The sequence below is a fragment of the Ochlerotatus camptorhynchus genome, unplaced genomic scaffold (assembly GCF_037179485.1).
Source record: "Ochlerotatus camptorhynchus isolate MF236.1 unplaced genomic scaffold, CSIRO-AGI_Acam_v1.1 ptg000094l, whole genome shotgun sequence".
In the NCBI taxonomy this organism is placed as follows: domain Eukaryota; kingdom Metazoa; phylum Arthropoda; class Insecta; order Diptera; family Culicidae; genus Ochlerotatus; species Ochlerotatus camptorhynchus.
The window spans coordinates 5,851,035-5,873,631 of NW_027040584.1; the positions used below are offsets into that span (position 1 = coordinate 5,851,035).

At 40.0% G+C, this 22,597-nt stretch overlaps 1 protein-coding gene across 11 annotated transcripts in view; it reads right to left on the reverse strand.

Annotated features, from left to right (window-relative positions):
- Positions 1 to 22,098, reverse strand: part of LOC135698743 (uncharacterized) — a 161,364-nt gene extending 139,266 nt beyond the window's left edge. For 10 of the 11 annotated variants that reach the window (XM_065218854.1, XM_065218853.1, XM_065218857.1 and 7 more), the window contains exons 1-2: positions 22,012 to 22,098; positions 20,880 to 21,797 (exon numbers count right to left, since the gene is read on the reverse strand). In XM_065218854.1, coding sequence (XP_065074926.1) covers positions 20,880 to 20,936 — 57 coding nt within the window. In that variant the 5' untranslated portion in view covers positions 20,937 to 21,797; positions 22,012 to 22,098. The other variant, XM_065218860.1, reaches the window with a different exon arrangement.
- Between the last annotated feature and the right edge of the window lie 499 nt (positions 22,099 to 22,597).

Here is a 22,597-nt window from a genome sequence, read left to right on the forward strand (position 1 = left end):
TTAACCCGCATGCAATGAAGGTCGCACACGAAGCAAACCTAAAAGTTGTCTGAACTGGCGAGTATATGTTCTTGAGAAACATACACATCTGCTCAGCACATTGAGGAATTTGAAGGAAAGTTTATTGCCAACATCAAACTGTCCAAATGCAAATGGTATGGAATAGCAAGGATGCTACACTGATACGAAGCTGTCCATAGCCATATTGTAGGGTATTTGACAGTTTTTCTTGAACCGATGGATACCATCTTGGATTTTAAAATGGCGACCGAAATCGATTAACAGCCCCTCTACACATCATCCATATTCCGTTGCGTGTCCTCACATTGCACAGCAACATCTTTCCTTAATATGTTATGTCTGGACAAGCTTTCCAGACATAACATATTAAGGAAGTTCATGTGCACACTAGCGCCGTGTAGTGAGAGAGTTCTGAACTAATATGGCCACCATCCAAAAGGACTTGGTCACTTGAACAACTTTGCTCAAGACAGTAACTTTCTATATGGCCAGGATCACATAATATTCTATGTTGGACCTAAGGTCCATATATGATAGCGCCCGTCATAAGTAACATAAAAGTGAAGCGCCTCTAGCGGCGTAGTTCCCAATTAAACCTGAATCCAATGACACAGACTTGTTGATCTATCCCAGTACAACAACTTTGTCGAAGTATAGCTCTATATATTAACACAAATTAAATAATCCACCACAGCCCCTATAAGTGAAAATCCCATAAACTGTGGGTATCCTTATTCCCGAATAGCCCGTCAATAAGGATCCGGCAATAAGGGATACCGGCAATAAGGATCCCTGACTGTAAATGGAGAGACAACCGAAACTATTACGAGTACGCGGTAGTTGATTTGGTGATGGTCATCGATGAGAACCTGCATCGTGGATGCTGGCCCAAAGGTATTATCGAGAAGGCTTACCATGGAACCGATGGCAAAGTTTGGACAGTGAAGATACGCACTTCAAGATCAACGTACCTTACCGTATGCGTGATAATGTTTGTATCATTGTGCCATGTCAAAATTAAAAAAAAAAATCCCAAAAAATTTGTTTTCGAGTTTTTTTTATTTATTCATAAGTGATAGGTTTCTCAGAATCTTAAACTATGTTAATCATCGCTCGAGTTTCCACTTGCTGCAATTACGGTATCCACACGCTTCCGGACTGCACGGCAGGTTCTAATAATGTAGTCTGGATCCATTTCTCTCCAGGTACTCGGGTGGCGTTTAGAACAGGCCTTGGCCTTCATGACGCGCCATATTGAGTAATTCAGCGGATTAATATCGGGGCTGGATGGCGGCCACATAACCTTCGCCCAGAACGGAAGATGTTCCTGCAAGCACTTCTGAGTGCGGTTCGAGGTGTTGCACGGAGCCCCATCTTGTTGAAATACAACATTTGGCTTCGGACCGTACTGTTTTTTGATCCACGGAAGAACATACTTACTTAAAATCCCGATGTAGACCTCCGTGTTGACATTGTCACCTTCTGGAATGGACACCGGGTCAATCCAAACACCATAACGCTAGCAGGATGCTTGGTCAGATACACGTTCTTGTGCTCGTCGGCCACGTCTTTTACCGGAAGAGAACTAATATACCGGTCGGTTCTGGAATTTGATACGGGATCGACGGTAAACATGCTCTCGTCGGTGAACAGGATTACCGGATTTTTTCGCTTAAGGAAGTTCAATATTTTCTTGCATCGTTCGACTCGTAGCTCCCGGATGCGGTTGGTCATCATGTGAGTTTTTTTCCGTGCCCTCGACTTCGCCCCGCAATCTTCCTTTACGATCTTCCGTGCCGTAAAGTCACTGATCCCGTGTTCCTTTGCCATTTTCCTTATTGATCGCACTAGATTCACCCGAATGTTCCTTTTGATATCAGCGATAACCCTCGGAACCAGAGCTGACCTCGGACGACTTCGCGGATAGTTGTCCTTTCTTTTCTCGGTCTAAAACCCTTTTGACGGTCCACCGGGACACTCCCACGGCGATTGAAATGTCTTTTTGCGACATTTGCGCCTGGGACAAATCACGAACACGCTGCCACTTCGTCATGGTGCAACTGTCAAACTAAGTAAATCATTTTCTTTTATACACAGCCTACTATGGTATGAGCTATAGGTTACGTTCATGCAAAGAAAACCAAGGCATTGTATGCACAGGTGAAACAGGAACCTTATTTGTACGATGGTGCAAACATTATCACGCATACGGTAGACCGATTACGAAGATAATTCTTCTACAGGCCAGTTTCGTTGCTGGCCCGGAGGATGTTGGAAACTAGTAAGTCATGAGGAAGATTTCAATCAAAAATTTTCTTTATCCTAACAACCACTGCACAGTGGTCCAGAGCGGAAAAATACATGGAAATCGGGTTTTTCGCAAAATCTACTGGTTGTTGCGTTTTAATGTCTTGAAAAGAATTGTTGATAATGAAAAACGCATCTTTTCATTGGATCAGTCATTAGGGTGATCCAGTTTTAGGCTGACTTCAAAAATCTAACTCTTCAAGGAAAATTTTCGGAACTTTTTTTACTTCTTCAAAGTTGTAGAAGATGCAAAACCAAGCAACTTTGTCCAAGACGTCAAATTTTTATCTCATCATCTACGCAGTCTACGAACTGAAACAACAAGAAGGTTAGGGTGATTCATGAAAAAACAGTTTTTTTGACCATAACCTTTTTTGCTTTGTATTTAGAGAAAAGTATTCTTCAGAACACTTTTAGAACTTTAAAAACACACATTTTGATCACCTAATTATGACGTTTGGACCACTGAATCAAAAGATATAGTCATTTTAAGGTTTGAAACAAGTATTTTTAAACTAATATAACTTTGAAACGCGCAAACCAATTGGAAATCTATTGAAAGTAATGGAAAGAAGAAATTTGGTTCTATACTTGCTGAAAAAATGGAAGAGGTATCATTTTTTTAACTCGAGATATTTGAATTACAAAATTGCCATTATTAAAGGAAAAAAGCCATAGAACATGAATAAAAGTGGCAATAACCGGTCATTCCTCCTAAAAACTGCTAAAAGCTATTGTAAAATAATAGTGACAACTAATCTAAGCTGTTTGCTCACAAAAAAATGTTTTGACAACTCGTTCTGAGCTGAAATTTTGAATACAAACAAATTAAAGGGAATTAGTTGCTGTGATTGAGCAATTATTTAATGTTTAATTTTTTTAATAACGATCAAGGTTATCAATAAAATGAACTTAAACAAAATTGAACGTGGACCGATCGTACAAGCCTGCAGTTTTCCCAGCTCGTCGTGGAACGAGTGCTAGAAGCGAGCTCGAAAATCACCCGATTGTAACCATCATCGCATGCAGCATCAACCGCTCAGAAGCTTGATCCCAACGTCGCCGGCCGGCCCCCTCACACTACACACCCACATCACACACCGTAAGTAGGGTCGGGTGGGGCTAGAGTGCCATATGGGGCAAGAGTGCCAAGAGAGCCAAGAGTGTCGAAACAAGAAGAAAATCGCCGGAGAATTTTGCGCGCCGTCATGGAAAATCCGACTGCGACCATGAGATGGATCGGAAGACAACTGGAAATCACCCATACAACTGTGTCTCGGGTGATAAAATCGTTTAAAGATTCCCAGACGACCAAGCGGCGGGCTGGAAGTGGAAGAAAATCGAAGACAGCTGACCCTGTGAAAACCCGGAAGGTGTTGGATTATTTCAAGCGTAATCCGAACCTTTCGATTCGCGACGCGGCTCTGAAGGTAAAGTGTTCCGCCTGGTTCGTTCAGCAAACCATGAAACGAGCTGGGCTTCGTGTATTCAAGGTCCAGAAGGCACCGAACCGGCGTGATCAACAAAACACGGCGGCCAAATCCCACGCAAGGAAGCTTTATCGAGAGTGGTTAACGAAACCGATGTGTGTGGTTATGGATGACGAAACCTACATCAAGGCAGACGCAAAGTAGATACCGGGGTTTTGATGTTGGATGGTTTGATGTTCCGGAAGACATAAGGAAGAAGAAAGTATACAAATTCGCCAAAAAATACTTGCTCTGGCAGGCCATATGCCAATGCGGTAAACTGAGTAAATCGTACATCACAATATGTACCATCAACAGCGAAATTTACCGCACCGAGTGCCTCCAGAAGCGTCTGTTACCCTTCCTGCGGTCCCACGGAGGCGAGACATTATTTTGGCTGGACCTGGCATCATGCCATTACACGCGATCGACGTTGGATTGGTACAGAGACAATAAAGTTGTTTTTGTACCACAAACCGCCAACCCCCAAATTCACCAGAGATTCGTCCGGTGGAAAGATTTTGGGTCATAATGAAGGCCAAAGTTCGAAAATCGTCAAAGGTGTTTAAGAACGAGCTGGAGTTGAAGAAAGAATGGATGAAAGTGACCAAAAAGGTCGGCTCCACCATTGCACAAAATGTAATGAGGGGTCTTAAGGGAAAGGTGCGGGTTTTCAGCGATGGAAAGGAAATTGAATAAAGTAATTATGCCGAAACATAATCCATATGTATTAGTTCATTCCCTGAAAGTTTCAAGAAAATCCGACTTAAAATAAATTTTTGGCATGACGTCATCATGGTGTTGGTTGAGGGAAAAGTATTGTAATATTATGAGCACAAAACGCTTCCACACTCCACATTCCGATTTATTTCGCGGACAACGGAAGAAGAAAAGATAAACCAAACCATTCCTCGATAAATTGTTGCAAAGATTTGCTTTGCACTTCATTTTCAACTTTTACGCACGAAACAAAACAAAACTGCACAACGAAGAGCTCTATGATGGCATGAACTTTTTTCACGGATGCCAGTAAGATCATTTATTTTTCATGGTTGCCGAAACAACTTTGTGTGCCTCCGCTTATCTATGGAATCTATAGTATCTAAAGTCAAAACTTGTGGTTTACTACACAGCAAAAAATAAATTTTAATATTACATCCAAGAGGATGCACTAATTTTTTTGCCATAAAAATAAACAAATGCAGTAAAAGCAGCGTAATGTTAGTTCATGCACAGTATTAATGATAATTTTATTCATTTTAGCAAGTAATATTACACCTTATGTTTGACACGATTGAAGTGCATCAACTTTGATGTGATATCAGAATTATTTTTTTTTTGCTGTGTAGAAGGTAAGGTTTCAAAATCTAATCCGTTGGGTAATTTTGGTTTTCCCTTGTTTTTGTTTGATGAATTCTGGAATAAAACGAAAATATTTTTCCTCACATATTGTTAAAAAAAAACTTGAGTAGCTCAAGAGCACCAGTCAGTTATGGGTCCAATTTTCAATTTCCAATGCCAATCGAATTCAAGCGGCTGAGCTTCTTATTGTTGAAAGTACGAAAATAAACATTTGCACATCGATTATACGACAAAAGAACATCCCAAAACTAAAATGTCTGTGCATGAAAACAACACTCCTCAGTTGGGAGCAAGGGTCGGACTTCCAACCCAACGAGCCGAGAGCAGTAAACAAGCAAATATTGATCCTATTCCGTGACACAGACACAGACACAGCCTTCCTATAGGGCGCCACTGCAAAGCATGAACCCCGGAGAACGTGTGTGACAGATAGACACGCAAAGCCATTTGCCGATACCCTCCGTCGGATCTCCGTCGCCGTGAACAGAAACCGATAACAAGCAAATCTGTGCGTCAGCCAAAACCAGAGCATAAATCAAAAACCTTGAAAGCATTCATCTCCGCTCCGGTTCTTGATCAAATGCGGCACAGGGAACAGATAACTTAGGGCTTCCGAATCAATTCCGGAGGATTATTGAGCACTTGATTGGCGGTGGTGGCATTGATGTTTTTGAAATCGGAGATGTGTCCCTTCCCAGACAGCGGGAATTGTTGGATTCAGAAAAATCCTATCGATTTTACACCATTAGTCGGGATGGAAATTTGTGTTGTTATTTTCGTTATTAAAATCGAAGTCATGAATATCACAAAGAGATAAATTGGAAAATTTCGTATAAAGACTCCGAAAACACAGAAGACGTAAAACAACCACAAAGCACAGGAAACAAATAAACAGAAACTGAGCATAAAGTCCGGAACTACCTATTCTAGAGAACGCAAAGCCCCACTTATTTTCCAATTGTGTTTAATACACTGTAACTGAAAAGTACCCATTAATGGGGACAAATTCACCCATTTTGAAGTAAAGTAGGTTTACCCATTAAATTGGTAAAAAAAAATTACCCAGTAATGTGCAACTAACCATAAATGTGTAATTGTTACCCATTAGTGGGTAAGCTACTTTACTTCAAAATAGGTGAAATTGTACTCATCAATGGGTACTATAATGTTAGAGTGTATCGAATAACCAAACTGCGAATTCCTTCTAAAGAAAAGCAATTTTCCTCGAGCTATTCACTGGTCCTTCCATTCCCCAATGAACACAGACGGAAAAGACTTCCCCCCGCATGGCCAGCAGCAACCAACGAAGCAACCGTCAGGCTCGAAAGGATCCGAAAATGACGTAATTCTCTAAATATTGACTTTTTTCGGCGCTCCGTGTGCCATTGTACGGCAAGCGTCCGCAGGTCGCCCGGTTCGTTTCTAATGTGTTTGCTCACATGCTTTGGCTGGAAATAGCAGCATACTGATTCGTAGATAGGTATACATACTTCTATCTACGGTGTGGCCCGGTACCAGTTCGGACTCGGACAGAATCAACGATTGAGGTTATTACCGTCATGTCAATCTGCGGAACCTGCACGCGATGGAAAAATGCCCGCATAGTTCATTGGGGAAACCAAAATGATTGCATGAAGTAACATTTTTTTCACGATTCACCTGTACCTGCGCCGGTGGGGGGGTCCTGTGCCCGTCCGAATGCAGAATAGGTACTAATTCATAATTGAAGTAATTTGACTTTCAAAGAAACAAATCAATCATGGATGTCGATTTTTTTTACGATTGAAATACATTTGTTTATTTACGAAAGGGCTTCAATCGAGATTTTAATTCCACACACACGCACAACCGCAGTAACTGCCCAAAGCATCCTTCTTAAATGGCACTTTATCCAAGACCCACCCGTTATCGGGAGCTCATAAAAAACAGGAGCCATCTTCTTCCAATCGAATATTGCGAAATCTTACGACCCACCGGAGACCATTCTTGCGTCATCCTCCTCAAAGAAGGTGGCCCCAACTATGAAGGTATGCGCCCCAGCTGTTCGCTGGTCACCGAACAAAAGGAAAAAAATGGCATTTTCCGAGCATTCAGGTACGTGACGGTGGAAGGTGGACGAAATTTTATCCACGGCGAAACGTAAGCCAACTCCCCGACCGATGTGTATGTGTGTGTGAGTGTGCGGAAGATAAGTGCGGCACAATATCCAGCCACTTTTTTAGAGTGAGGAAGCTTGCGCTGTACGTCGTTGCCGCCGGTACTGCGGGCCAACCCAGGCACACTATGACCGATTAAAAACGAGTATGTGGAACACTGGGAAATTGAGGAACTGGAGCGATAATGGAAGAGTGCAGTGTGGCGGCATCAAGGGCCGTCGATCCACGAGCGTATGGTTGGAAATGGTAAAGTGGTTCACTGAAGAACTCCACATGGGTGACATTTCGGAATTTTACAACAAAGAATCCCATGGATGAAAATCTTCCCCAGCAGTGCCATATGTATATAGTCTTCAATTAGTGCTGCTATTGTTATCCGAAGCTTTGAAACAGCATTATTCAAAGCAGTTATGTCGTGGCCCCATGATCAGGGCGTCATAATTTCAGCTTCAATCGACAAAATCGATGCGACGAAGAGACTGCTAGCTTTCATTTTTTTCAATTCAAGTCGAACAAGCTTTGCAGCTTTCTAGAGCCTCAGCACTTGAAGATTACGTGTAATATATTTAATTTATCGTCCACATATTTATCTATAAACAATTAACAGGACATAACGCTTATTAAACAAATTCAAAGAACGGTAATAGCAACCGGTGGAAACTAACGATTTTGAATTGGCTCACTACTTAACTAGCCTATTGGACCCAAGCAAATCGATTAACGTACCCCATTCTAGTCGAAATTCTAGCACACTCAAAATAATTGTCACGTCAAAATTACGTGAAAAATCACGTAGATCTAAAAAAGTATTGTTGGTTGTGAGGCTACCTGACACAAGTAGAATTTAGTTGTTACCATCTGAATTTTATCTGAAACACATTTCACATCTACCTTGTTAATCGATAACACTTACGTGAAAATCACGTACGTTGGGAACATCATCCTGCCGATACTGACAGTTCTACTTTCACGTTCTTTCTACGTGTTTCACACGTATGAAAAAATAACCAACATGGCCACCGTACAAACCGCACTGCAAGAGCTGTTAAGTGATTTAGAGATCGCCGGTCATTTGTTGCAGATTTTGGACGATACATTACTTCTTCCGTGTCAAAAATAGGTTTAATACATATAATTCTAAACCACTGTTAAATAGTCAATAAGTATTCGTTGTCATTATAATAATAAACATTGGACAAAATAACGGCTTTTTTCTAATCCTGATAACGTTTCAATAATTGCGTAATATTCATATAGCATTTAATGCTTGAAATAATTGCTAAGTAAAAATCATTGCAATTATTGCAACATTTACTATAAATTAAATCACAGTAATTCTAATTACTTTTGATAAGATTTTAACATAAATTGTATCATAATTTCATTTAAAATTCACTGAAAGGTTTCGTAGATAATACTAAAAAATAACGTAATATTTACGTGAAACTCCAGTGGAAATGGTGGGAATGGATGCGTTCATCGCTACATGAAAATCACGTAAGTGTTACGTGAAAAGTGCGATGGAAAAAATCCACATATGTTTTCACGTAGCTTTGACGTGACAATTCGACAGTGAGCATTCATAAGGGCGTATACGCGATGATCGATTCTCTTAATCGATTTTCTCTTTTGTTAATAACTCGCTAGATTTAACGTTTGTCGGTGCGTTTGCTGTTGCTTTTGATAGCCAATGCAACCTGTTACAACTCTACATTGAATAAATTCTACAAAATTGTTTCGCTTAGCTGTAGCAATGCAAAGAGAAAATCGATGAAGAGAATCGATCATCGCGTATAGGCCCTTATGCATGCTCACTGTCGAATTATTTTGAGTGTACTGCACTATGTTTGTTTTGATTCGCTATGAAAGTTTGACAGATAAAATGAGGGACTCGTGGATTTTCTTATGTTTCGAGGGGTGCATCGATTAGCTTGGGACCGAAGAACCAGAGCTGAACAAACAGTTGAGCACGTTTCTTCGGGACCTTCTAGTCTTAGATAGAGTTACCTCTATGGTATTAGTACGAGTTGTTAGTTAGATGATTTTTTTTGTTAAGCTGTGAGAAGTGTTTTGCTTGCTGTTAGAACTGCCAACCGAATTATAAATAAACAAAGAAACGAAAACAAACCCTCACGGTAAGAAAAAAGTACCCAACAGCCAGTTCACTGTTACTTACTTTTTACTAGTTTGTCTCCTTTTCTCCTTCTAATGTTGTCAAAAACGAAGGAGCAAAACCACCCAATAGGGGTAGTAAAGTGTGGGAACCCAACGTTGAGTATAATCATATTTACCTACTGTTGGGTACAACGAACTTACTTTTGGTTAAAAAGCTAGTGGAAAATTCCATACGAACTGCACACAAGTAAATGAAAATTACTTTGACCCACTTTACCTACTTTTGGGTTCCTGCACTATAGAGCCGAGATGAGTGAAAAGAACTTAATTTTGGGTACTTTTTTCTAGCCGTGCAGGCATGCACGGTAAGAATCGAGAATGGAACATCTCAGATGAATCAATTTGTTAGGAAAAGTGAGAAAGTATTCCACTCCCTATGTCTCACGGATTTTTTTTTTTTTTTTTTTTTTGTTAAAAACACTCTCTTTGACGTTCTCTTATTTACCACTAGGGGTTGAATCGATTGCTTAGTTTCTATTAAAAACAGCTGGGTGGCATCCCTATCTTGTTTGCCTTGCCTTGAAAAGAGCTAACATCGCTGCGGGTCCGCGAATTGCGGGCCCCACTGACAGCTCATAATTTGTAAACAAATAGAAGATTCAAGCCAGAATTTCAAAAAAGGCGTGACTGATATTATGGATATTCTTAATATTTTTGCTTACATTTTGTAAAAAAATAAACTTAGGACTCATAAAACATTATTTTCTGATTTTCTACCACGAAGTCAACCATTTATATGGCATAAAAGGGAAAATAATTTCATATGATAAAAATAAGAAAATTCAGTCACGCCATTTTTGCAGTTCACACTGGAATTGTGACGTTTCAGATGTTGGTTTCAATAACATGGCGGCATGTCACCCAGCTGATTAAAAACGAGGGGGGGGGTGTCTCTATCTACGATACAGGAAAGATTTTGTGTTTCTGTGGTTATCTGCGTGCATTCTGAGTAGATAGAAAGAAGATTGATGACGATTCTGAGAATTCCTGCAAAAAGATGAAGCACGATGCAAGTAGATGTGAGAAATGAAAAAAGATTTTTCGTAGATTAATTCGCTAGTGTGAGAATTTTTGAGAATCTGGAATCGAGTTTTAGATGTGACGCCCCACTCGATTAAAAAGGCGTACTATGATCTAGAAACTTTAAATGTAATACTACCTCAATACAAATGTAAAAGCATAAAAAAGACTAAGAATAACATTTCATGAAACTTCTTCGAAGACACCTAAACGCTAAAACATCGGGAAAAGTGTGAAAATGGTTTTCGTCTTTTTTTTTCAGAATGGTCCCACTGTGCGCCGTGCAAATATTTAGCACATGGCATAAGCTATTTCTATGCACCACCAATGTAGAGTGCGCTAGACGATACACCTTTTTAATAGAAACCAAGCGATCGATTCAACCTCTGGTGATGAATAGGAGAACGTCAAAAAGAGTGTTGTTAGTAGAAATTTCAGCCGTGAGACATACGCCTTTTTAATAGAAACTAAACGATCGATTCAGCCTCTGGTGGTAAATAGGAGAATGTCAAAAAGAGTGTTGTTAGCAGAATTTTCGCCGTGAGACATAGGAAGCGGAACACTTTTTCACTGTTCCTGATAAATTGATTCATCTGAGATTCTCCAAAACTTGATTTACAGTTGAAAAATTTAATTCTGTATCGTTTTTGCAAGGATCCTGCTAGTGTCCAGGAATTTTTTGTTGAGAGAAATGGAAAATTTAAAAGTGCCTTAGTGGTTATGATCTTCCGGATTGCTTGTGTGTGAATAGTTTAGGTGCTAATCAGTGATGTGTGGAAAATCGTAAAATTACTGATGGATATTGGAAAGATGTTCAATGAAAAATACTTTAATTTGCGTTGTGAAGAATCCTTCTTCTGATGTAAACAAACGGTTTGGTTGACGTTTCCTCTCGAACTCGCGTGGTGCCCTATACGCCTTTTTAATGCACCACCAACGTAGAGTGCACCACGTGAGTTCGAGAAGAAACGTCAACCAAACCGTTTGTTTACATTACATTGAGGCTCGAACAAAATTTCTCTAAAAACTTGTGTAAACATTCCTATTTGACTTAAGCGCCACTAACGGAGACTTCCCCACTTAAAAACCCTCTTTGACAACATGATGGCACTGGCGTTGCAAAACTTACACTAGACACTAAGTGCTGTTAGCGCCAAGTGGCAATTTTCAACAGATAATTTATCGATACTAGCGCCCAATTGGTCGAAAGTGATAAATTTATAGAGGAAATCAGGAGATGCTAGCGCTGCATAACGGCGACGTTTCCACTTAACTTTACACAAGTTTTTGATCGAACTTGAACGTCTGTTTCAATAGTAACACTGTCGAAAGAATTCCTTGCGTTGTTCCCTTTGTTCTGATGTTGAATAATAGTTTTTTCTCGCTTTGACAGTTGTGTCCCTATTAGATGTAAGGAAAAGATGTTTCGACGGCAGCGCTATTCTTCCTCTATAGTTTATTAGCTCTATTATTGCCGCCGATTTTAAATTTGAGACTATTCACACAGAGAACAGACGTCCAACATCGGTCAGAAACTTGTGTAAAGATAAGTGGGAACCGAGGTGGGAACATCGCCGTTACGTGGCACTAACATCTCCTGATATCCTCTATAAATTTTCCACTTTCGACCAATTTGGCACAGGGATCGAAAAAAATTCTGTCAAAAATTGCCACTTGGCGCTACCAGCACTTATTGTTTAGTGTAAATTGTGCTACGCCAGCGCCATCAGGTTTGCCAAGAGGGTTTTTAAGAGGGGAAGTCACCGTTAGTGGCGCTTAAGTCGAATAGTCAAATCTGTTCTCTGTGCTATACACATTAAAATTCCGGAAGATCATTACTGCTGGAATAGTTCGCACCAGCCAAAGCACTGCAAATCCGATACAGAGAGCAAAATATTCCACATGGATAATAATTTCAAGCACCTGCGGTGGATAAGTTAATCAGGAAAGGTGAAAATATGTTCCTCTTCCTATGCTTTACGATGAAAATCACTCTTTTTCACCGCCAGAGGCTGAAACAATCGCTTAATTTCTATAGGATTCGCCTACACGGAAAGAAAAAAGTACCTAATTTTAAGTTATTTTCATCCAGGTTGGCAGTTCCGTGCGCCAACTCAATTTAGAGTTCTAGCGTCTACTCAATTGTGAGTTGTTGTCATTCACTCGCATGTAAACAGGATTACATACTTTTGAGTTGTTTTCACTTAACGTCAAGTTCAAACTACTCAAAATTGAGTTTTACACAACTTACTCAATTTTAACTTTGCGCACGGAACTTTCGAGTTGGGTGAATACAACTCAATTTTGGGTTGTTTTGCTGTTTTCGTTCTTGACATCAACAAAAGAGAAAGTGAGAGGCATCAACTCAAAAGTATGTTTAAAGAACTCAACCGTTGGGTAGTTTTGGTTCTCCGTGCATCCTTTTGCTGTTCATTATAGATACTATAGCCACCGACAAACCGACATGACACTTAATTCTGGCCTAGATTCTGGCTTATGTCCGAAAATCGTAAACGGTCGATTTAAATGTGCAGTGATCCGAACTGCCAAACCATAGGATTTTTTGATCTAGATAAAAATAATTTGTCCAGAATAGATCAGACACGAACCAATTCATAACTTTTGCATGCAGGTTCAAGGCTTAGCTAAATATTTCCCGCGAACACGGAGACAGATGTCAGTAGTGTGCTTTGGTCAGTAATTTTATTGCCTTTGCTATGGTCATTCATGTCAGTTTGTCGGTGCTATAGCTTCCATAGATAAGCGGAGGAAAAGTAGAATGTAGCCAAACGAACTGTCAATTAATGTAGCCAAACGAGCATGGCGTCATCATGGTGTTTTTGTGGGAGAAGTATTGTAATATTATGATTACAAAACGCTTTCCACACTAACACTCCGATTTATTTCGCGTAGAAACGGAAGAAGAGAACATAATGCAAACCACTCCTCGATTCATTGTTGCAAAGATTTGCTTTGCACTTAATTTTGAAATTTTCCGCATGAAACAAAACAAAACTGTACGACGAAGAGCTCGATGATGGTATGAGCATTTTTACGGATGCCAGTAAAATCATTTCAAATTTTTTCATGGTTGCCAAAACAACTTTTTGTGCCTCCGCTTATCTATGGAATCTATAGTATCTACACTCAAAAAATTCCACACGCCATCATCATGTGTCTCACACTTAATTTTGCGCTTATTGTGAAACACATCCATTTCATGTGTGAATCTTATGCTATGAACCATGCATGAACACTATGGATTTGAATTGTGACACACTTGGATTATATGTGCCTTATATGGTGATATCAATAGCTTTGCGCATCATAGTTCAATATTCTACAATATTCTACAATATTCTACTTTATCGACTTCTACTTTGCCGACCCTAAAAATGAATCGACAAATATATAATCAAAACTGCCAGAGGCCAGAGCTATCACATATCTTTTTAATGGGTCTGATTTGGGATTCGATCATGGACTGTTGGGGTGTGCTGCTGCCGGAGTCTTCGTTCTATCTCACTGTGCCAGGGTTGTTCTCATATATGAGGCGGTTTAATAGGTGTAACATTAGAGCATGTCCAATTAAATTAAAATATACCCATTATTGTAATAGTTTGAAAGATAGGAGTTAGAACTAGAAATTGTTATAATATTTAAAATAAACTCGCCTATTTGAGCGCCGTCCGCTACCAAAACTGCTCGAGTAGACAACTACCACCCCTTCTCAAGGGTTGGAAAAAGTGTGTGGGAAGGAAGTTCAGTCCTCCCATTGCGAGCGAGGGAGAAGATAAATTGGCGCTCGATCGCTTGATGGGTCTTTTTTTTTGTGGAAAACCTTTTGGATAGTACGGACGCGCGGAATAAAGTCAAGTGTTAGAAAAAGGAAAGACGGATTTTTGCCTTCGCGTGTGTGACGCCTAGTGTGGTGAGTGAAACGGGCTGTTAACCTGGCCAGAAGAAGCTAAACCCAGTCTCGATAGTGCGTAATTCTGGTGTTCGGACGAAGTATCCCGAAACCTGCAAGTGGCGTGTGTATTAATTGCCGCCGAGCTAGTCCCCAATCCCCGCCATTAGATACAGGCGTTCTCGACTGCATGGGATTGGTAGTTCGCGAGTGTCCGTCGGGTGTGTGGTAGGCGAAGGAGTGAAGAATTGCCTCCTTCGTGATCCTAGTGTTGGTTCGAGAAACCAGACCAGAATCTGCCGTTAGAACGGTCCACAATAGTGCGCGAGTGGATGAAGTTTTGAACCTACGTCCGAAAAGTGTGCCAACAAAAATATTAATCACGTGTGCTCACAGGATTCCTACAAGAATCCCTGCAGAAAGTACCCCGACGCCTGCGACGACGCAGAGAGCAACGAGCGACGGCGCGGGCCCAACGTAACCTCTCAATCGACAGAGCAGGCAGCCCCTGAGGGAAAAGGTAAGTTGCATGCCACCTTCATAATGTTATATAGGATAAAGTCACAACTCTTGTTTTCGATGTTTACCTTTCTGAGCAAGCAATTCACATCGTATTGAAATGCAAAACACTTTAAATCCATCTGTTTTGAACAGTAGCGTGAAATTTTCAACATTTCAAAGTTTGAAACACTCTAAATTAACGTGTATAACACATCGAACCAAGGTGAAATACACTTAAAGTAAATGTGATTCTGCATTTAAAAAATCAAGTGTTTAAACACTTCGATCAAACGTGTGAAATTTTTTGAGTGTCAGGAAACGTCATCCAAACGGTTTGTTTTAATCTGAATAAGGATGTATACACAACCCAAATTGAACACTTTTCATTGAACATCTTGCCAATTTCCATCGGTAATTGTCTTATTTTACGATTTTCCACAGATCTGTTCACACACAAGAAATCGGGAAGATCATAACTACTAAGGTACTATTCTAATTCTCCATTATTCTCACCAACAGGATCCTTGCAAAACGACACAGAATTAAACTTTTCAACTGTTTAGGAGAAACGCTCCTATAGTTGCGGTACGTTAGAAGCGTTAGGTTCCTATAGTTGTGAACGGAGTCTCCATACACAACTATAGGAACCCAACGCTTCTAAGCCGTCCTGAATGAACTATTTCCACCTTCTCAAGGTGGTTTGTTTAAAAGGACGTTAATAAATGGAAGCCAACGCTTCTAACGTACCGCAACTATAGGAGCGTTTACCCTATCAACATTGGCGTAGCTAATGGGGGTGCCAGGGGGGCCAGACCCCCTCCAGAATTATCTAGGCCCCCTCCAGATAAATTGTCTAGCTACGCCAATGCCTATCAAGTTTTGAAACATTTCAGATGAATCAATTTGTCAGGAAAAGTGAGAAAGTGTTCCACTTCCTATGCCTCACGGAAACAATTTCTGTTCAAAACACCCTTTTTTTTTGTTAATTAATTTATTTGATAAGGCTCAACCGAATTAACTTTACAGAGCCGAGGATTCTTGGTCACTATACAATACATTTTAAAGCTATAGTCAAAAGGTACAACACAATAAACACTTTATCTTCCGCTATCCAAAAAGCCTCCGCCATCAGAACTGGATCCGCTTCCAGTAGTTTCATTGTATGGCAAATTGTTGTACGCCAACGAGGGTCAAAGCGCGTCCATTGCAGCAATGGACGCAAAACGTGGTCAGTACTCACACACTCATCACGAAACGGTTGCTTTCCAAAGTCGACGACGCATCGACCGAAAGAACTGCTGATGAAGAACAATGAGGAGGACCACACAATGGTTGCTGCCGAGAAAACAGACGATCGCGTAGCACACATCGAGAGTGGTCTGCTTTTGTCGACAGCCGAGTGAACACTGAAAACACCCTTTTTGGCGTTCTCTTTTTCACCACTAGGGGTTGAATCGATTGTTTCTATTAAAAACGAGGGGGTGTCTCTATCTACGATGCCGGAAAGATTTTGTGTTGCTGTGGTTATCTGCGCGCATACAGAGTAGATAGAAAGAAGATTGATGACGATTCTGAAGATTGAATGATGCATGCAGATGATGCACGGTGCAAGTAGATGTGAGAAGTGAAAGAATATTTTTCGTAGATTGATTTGCTAGTGTGAGCTTTTTTGAGCATCTGGAATCGAGATTTAGATGTGACACCCCCCTCGATTAAAAAGGCGTATTATGATCTAGAAACTCTAAGTTTAATACCACCTCAAAAAAATGTATATGCATAATTCAAAAGACTAAGAATAACATTTCAACTGCGTAAGCTCTGAACCATTTGGCGATTTTTTTAACTTTTGGTTAAAATTTGACAGATGGAAAGATATCGATTAACCCTGCTATCCAAGCATGGTTATTTCTGACAGACAAGAAGTTAAATTTTGACGACCGTGGCTCGAAAACCGGTCGATCGACAGCACGGGAATTTAGAACATAAGAAATAACTTTCAAAATGTTAAATTTAACTCGGCAAATGGTTCACAGCCTTAGTTTAGCTATAAATCAGTTTAGATAAGGCCGGAACAACTCACAAGTTTTTCTTTTGTCACTCGATGCTCGTACCAGTCAACCTTGGAGGCAAACCAGCCTCAGGCTGAAAGGCTCCTAAATAAAGATAAATCAATCAATCAATCTAACCAGTCAGGGCCCCCCCGGGCAATAAAAAATAAACCAAAAAATAAAACGTTTTAAATACATTTTACATTACATCTAAAACGTATATTTCAAACGCTAACATTTTTTCTTAGCCTTCGCTTTAGCCTTATACTTCTTTGAAACCGTGATTTTTGACACTAATTGGGATCAAAGCAATTGATTTTTGGGTATTGCTAAATTCCGGATAAACCATCAAGCGGAATACCTCAAACGAAACGTTCTGTTTTCGATAGTTCCTCCCTATACAAATATAACATGGCAGAACAGGAAACCCAAATTGATACTTAAAATACGTCCTTTTTGAATTTAAACTCAGTTTTCAACAATTGTGCGTATTCCAAAAAAATCTAACTAGACGTGTGCATTCAGGAAGGTCTATTCAACAAAATTCAAGCGTAATATTCAAAGTAAGGAACCAAAATCCATCTTGGTTGAACATAAAAACCATTTTTTTACAAAAAATCGTAGTTTTGTTTTCAATTTAAACCTGGCTTTGTGTGTTTGTAAAAAATAATCATCACATATGAATTCAGCAAGGTCAATTCTATAAAATTTAAGCATAAATTTCAAAGGACGGTATCATAATCCATCTTTGCAGAAAAAGGTAACCCAAATTTCTAAAACAAAATTATTTCGAATAACAAACCCGGTTCAACTTTCACGTATGGATTGAGCAAGGTCAATTTTATTAAATACAAGCCAATTTTTCAAAGATTGAAATTTAGATCGAATGCAAAAATCTGGTGACTACGGTGTAACAATGTCGGATAACGACTCAATGAAAATGGTTCTTGGTAGTGATCCGACTGGAACAAGACGAAGATGTGCACAACGAACAAGAGGGATCGATCAGATTGAAGGCGGCTTACCTAGTGAGTTTCCAAACAAGACTAGGAATGATGTTCGATGAAATCCGTTTTCAAAAACTGAATCTGATCCGATTTCAAGGACCTGGCATGCCGTACTGGTCAAGTGCCAATTTATGTAAAAAATCTTTGAAATAGTAAGGTGATATTCTACAACATAATAAACTCTAGCAAAGCGAGTATCCATACCCAAAATAATTAGCGATACTAAAAAAAATAAACATACACTGAAAGTTTTTTTTTTTGTGATATTCCAACATTTGCTTGACAAAAGAAAAACTTGAGATTTGTTCTGACCTAAGTGGAAAATAGTAAAATAAGATCACTCCCGATGGATATTTGCAAGATAGGCATAAACATATACGTTTATTTGATATGTAAAAAAAAGCTTAAAATTTTTGACTGCCTAAGCTGAGTGTGAAAGCACTGCACTATTCAATCCATTGCTCTGTGCAGACCGTTTGTATCAAACGGTAAAGGCCGGCGCACAATAGATACGTTTTCGGGTTTTTGAACAGATAATGCATGGGCAAACTGTCAAAAAACCTGAAAACGTATCTATTGTGCGTCGGCTTCAAAGGACGAGGCAATGAAAGAGCCAACAAGAACATTCAGTCACTCACGAGCAGGCGACGCACACCGCTTGCCTTCGTCACACAGCATATAATTGAGTAATTTTTCCATATAAAATGTACGCTCAGTCCTCGGCGCCTAATACATAGGTGCCACAGTCGGAAGAAGTGTTAGTTTGTTTACTAAAATGAACCATGAACATTTTGTTATGGCATGTTTGCTATAAGAAATGCGCCTCGTGTTTATTAGCGAATTTCACATCAAAGATTGATTAATTGAGTAGGAAATCAGTTTGGCACGGCATTTGTGACCAGCATACACCTTCCGGTAGTATGAAACAGGTCAAAAACTGTTCAAATCCGCAGATAAAAATTTTTGTTTTGAATTTCTGTATAGCAAAATAGTGAACTTTTCGTGAACATTAACGGCAAAGAACTCACCAATACTGGGAGACCGTGAGTTCCTGCCCACCTGTCATAAAACCGTCTTGCCCTCAGTCATTCAAAACAAATATTGGGTACGTCAGTCCTCAGTCATTCAAAACAAATATCACGGCAGAATAAACGTGTTGACTGAGCTACTGACTGAGTGCTCGGCTGTCAGTGACTCGTTTACCTCTCAATCATTCAAACTCTCACGAGGCAGTGAATGATGAGCCAGATGGCCGTTCATATTCATATCAAAATGACTCAATGAACCTCACTGTTTTGCACACTGTGTAAAAAATGTAATATCGATGTAAACAATCGGTTTGGTTGACGTTTCCTCTCATAATCGCAAAGCGCACTCTACATTTTTTGGTGCATCGAAGCAGCCTATCGTAAAGAACGTCTTCAAAAAGATATTAAGAGTTCTAAAACTTTGACATAGTCAAAAGTATACTGTAACGATGCGTTAAAAAACACGAAAATGCACTGTCCGAGAAAGCTGAACTACACGCTACTTGAAAACTACCCAAAAATGGGTAGAGTCTACCCAGTTCGGTCAAAACTGAACCTACCCAAAAATGGGTAAACATGCATTTACCCAAATCTGGGTAAACGTACTTGCGAAAAAAAACTGGGTAACGGTTACTCAGATGTCGACATTTGATAACTGCGTAAACTTTACCCATTTAATAGAAATTTGTTGATATGACCGCTGCAGCAGCTCTATCAAACATAATCTCACCCGACTATAGCTCATCTCTCGGCTAATCTAGCCTGTTAATGTTTGTCGAAAAAATGTATAACTATGAAATAAGGCATTGTAGTTCCCAAATAAGGATATCATTACAAATGCTAACCATTTAATGAGATTTGATTTAGAATAAACTTTTTAAATAAGAACAACAACAAAGATTTGTCATCAAGAAAAGCGGCACAGAATGTCAGGATAACCTAGAATTATAAGAAAGTTTAAAGTTCACAAACTAACAATATACTTACTAACTATAGCTGCCGGTAGCATTCGCAATACAAACAGTTCCGTAGCTGTAACATTTTTAGCGTCAGAATTGTATATTTTGAACAGTAAACATTTCACTGGATATTTTGAACAGTAAACAAGCTCCGCCATGTCGAAGTTTGGGAAAATTTCACTCAGAACCATTTACCCAGAATATGGGTAGATTCTACTCATCAGAACAAAGCTAGTTTACCCAGATTTTGACAACTCCTTCCTGGCTACAAGACTGGGTGCCATTAACCCAGTTACTGGGTAGATTCAAAATAGCGTGTACAATCTATCAGACGACCCTTATAAAGTATTTTTTGGTTTGTTCTACTATGTTAAGTTATAAAGAAGAACATGACACACAGAATCGAGCAACTTTTCATTTAATAAAATATAGTTTTATATGGATTTGGAAGGAAATTTTGGTTTACAGTTTATTTTCGATAGATTCCTTATACCAGCTGGAAGAGGAAAAATACCCCTACTTGATGACGCTTTTCGAACGTTGATAAAACAATTCAAAATTGACACAGGTGTTCTCATTTGTATATGAGTCAATTTCATTTTTGTGCATCGTGTTTTGGAAATTTCATGAATTTTAATTAAATAAACGCAACTTTAGTTTGATATGGAAGTAATTTCTTATATAGTTGAGATTTTTTAATCATTGCATTCAGTAACTTTGATTGAAGATTTGTATCACAAAAAAAAAACCGTGTGTCACTTCTCCTCGAACTACCATTGCCACATTCCACCCTGTCTGATCGAAGCAAATTTTCAAAATAGATAAGAGAAGGGAATTGAAATGTCAAATGTCAAATCACTGCCCTCCCCCATTATGTCTACAACCACACCGCGGAAAATAAATTGAGATATCCTACCTTGTCTACAGGCATTGATGGGCACGCTCTACACAGATTCCAAAATGATCCGATCATGAAGGCTGGTTTTCTTGGATAAACAGGTCACACACCGAAGAAAAAATATCGCACGCACACCCCCTTCGGCAGAGCTATAGCGCACCTCGAGGGCTTCGAGAGTGAGAGTGGTGCGGATAAGGTGGATGAAAGATTTTCCGACCGGAGCTAGGAGGTCGGGGATTCGGTCTATCCAACCGGTTCGTTACACGTCTAGGATGGTAGGCCTGTTGTTGTTGTTGCTGTTGCTGTTGCTGTTGTTGGACGAAATCCGTCTGTCGCTCCTTTCCCCGTGCGATTACGTATATGCTCTGTGTGTAAAGTGCAAAGCTATTAGGTACCTCGTCAGCCGAGCCGATGATAATCCGAGTTTATCGATTTTCCTCGCTCGTGGAAGCCCTCCTCAATCAAACACCGGAGTAGGCGTTCAGCGAACTATTAAATGAGATCATTTTCCACACACTTTTTTTCCGCGTTCTGCTGGTTGCATGTGCTGCGAACTCTTTCGAAATAATCCTTCCTAATTTCACAACTAGGTACGACCGACTGCGACGGAAAAATTCCTTCAAGCACTTTTTTTTTTGCTGCTACTCACACTGACACGCACTTTTTTTTTGCCCTGCTTCTATAATATTCACCACATTTCGCCCTGTTTGCTTCCCACCTGTGTCCACCAGGGACTATCGCACTCACTGAGGCGGGGATTTCCCTGCTTTGCTGGCTCCCTTTTCGACTTGGCAGCAGACAGAAATACCCAATCGATAAATTTTCTTCCGAACACTTCAGTGAACCACTTTTCTTCGTCTTCCGCTTACTTCTTCCGTTTGCTCTCGCTCTAGCGCACAGAAGTGGCTATCTCACTATTAACGATGGACATCCAGCCTGGAAAAGAAGAAGAAAATTGCCCGAAAAATCCTTGAATACTGCCGAACTGGCAGAACGAAAGTCACTTTCCAGATCCTAAAAGTCCTTCGGAAAACTCGGAAAACCACCCAAATCCAGCAGCCAAACTGTGCACTTTTTTTCCACCCCTCTGCAGATGTATCGATTGCGGATTTGGATTTGAAAAAGGTGACTGATTTCCGACTGAACCAACCAGGCACGACTGACGACGCTGATGTTGCACGGCTAATGGCTGGAGACAAATTGAACGCAGCAAAAGGACCGATCCCGATGGCTGGCCTATGGCAAACCCATACACAAACGGCGACGACGACGACCATCCGACGGGGATAAAATCCTATCCCTTTTTATCCTGACCATGCGACGCATGCATGCAGTAGACTGTGGCCCAGAATATAGGCGAGCGATTGTAAGGGGGCGATTGCCGAAGGGTGGAAAATCGATACCCCTTATATGGAGTTGGGTGTTTGTTTGTGCGGCGCATGAGCTTTTATCTGACGTTTTTCTCGCTTCGTTCTTTTTTGGTTGTTGTTTGCCGGTTGCGTCAAACTATGTAGGGTGAAAGTATGGCACAGTGATTTGTTGTAGTGATTTGGTTGGGAGGGTGGACAATTTTGGATAATGAAACTAATGAACGTTATGCATTCGTTTGAAGATTCATGAAGTGTAAATAGTTTCGATTGCTGCACTGTCCAAATTTGCTCTCAAAAAAACAAATCAATACAAATGATGCAATGTCGTTCTTGATTACCAACTGTACATTTCAATACTTCGCTACT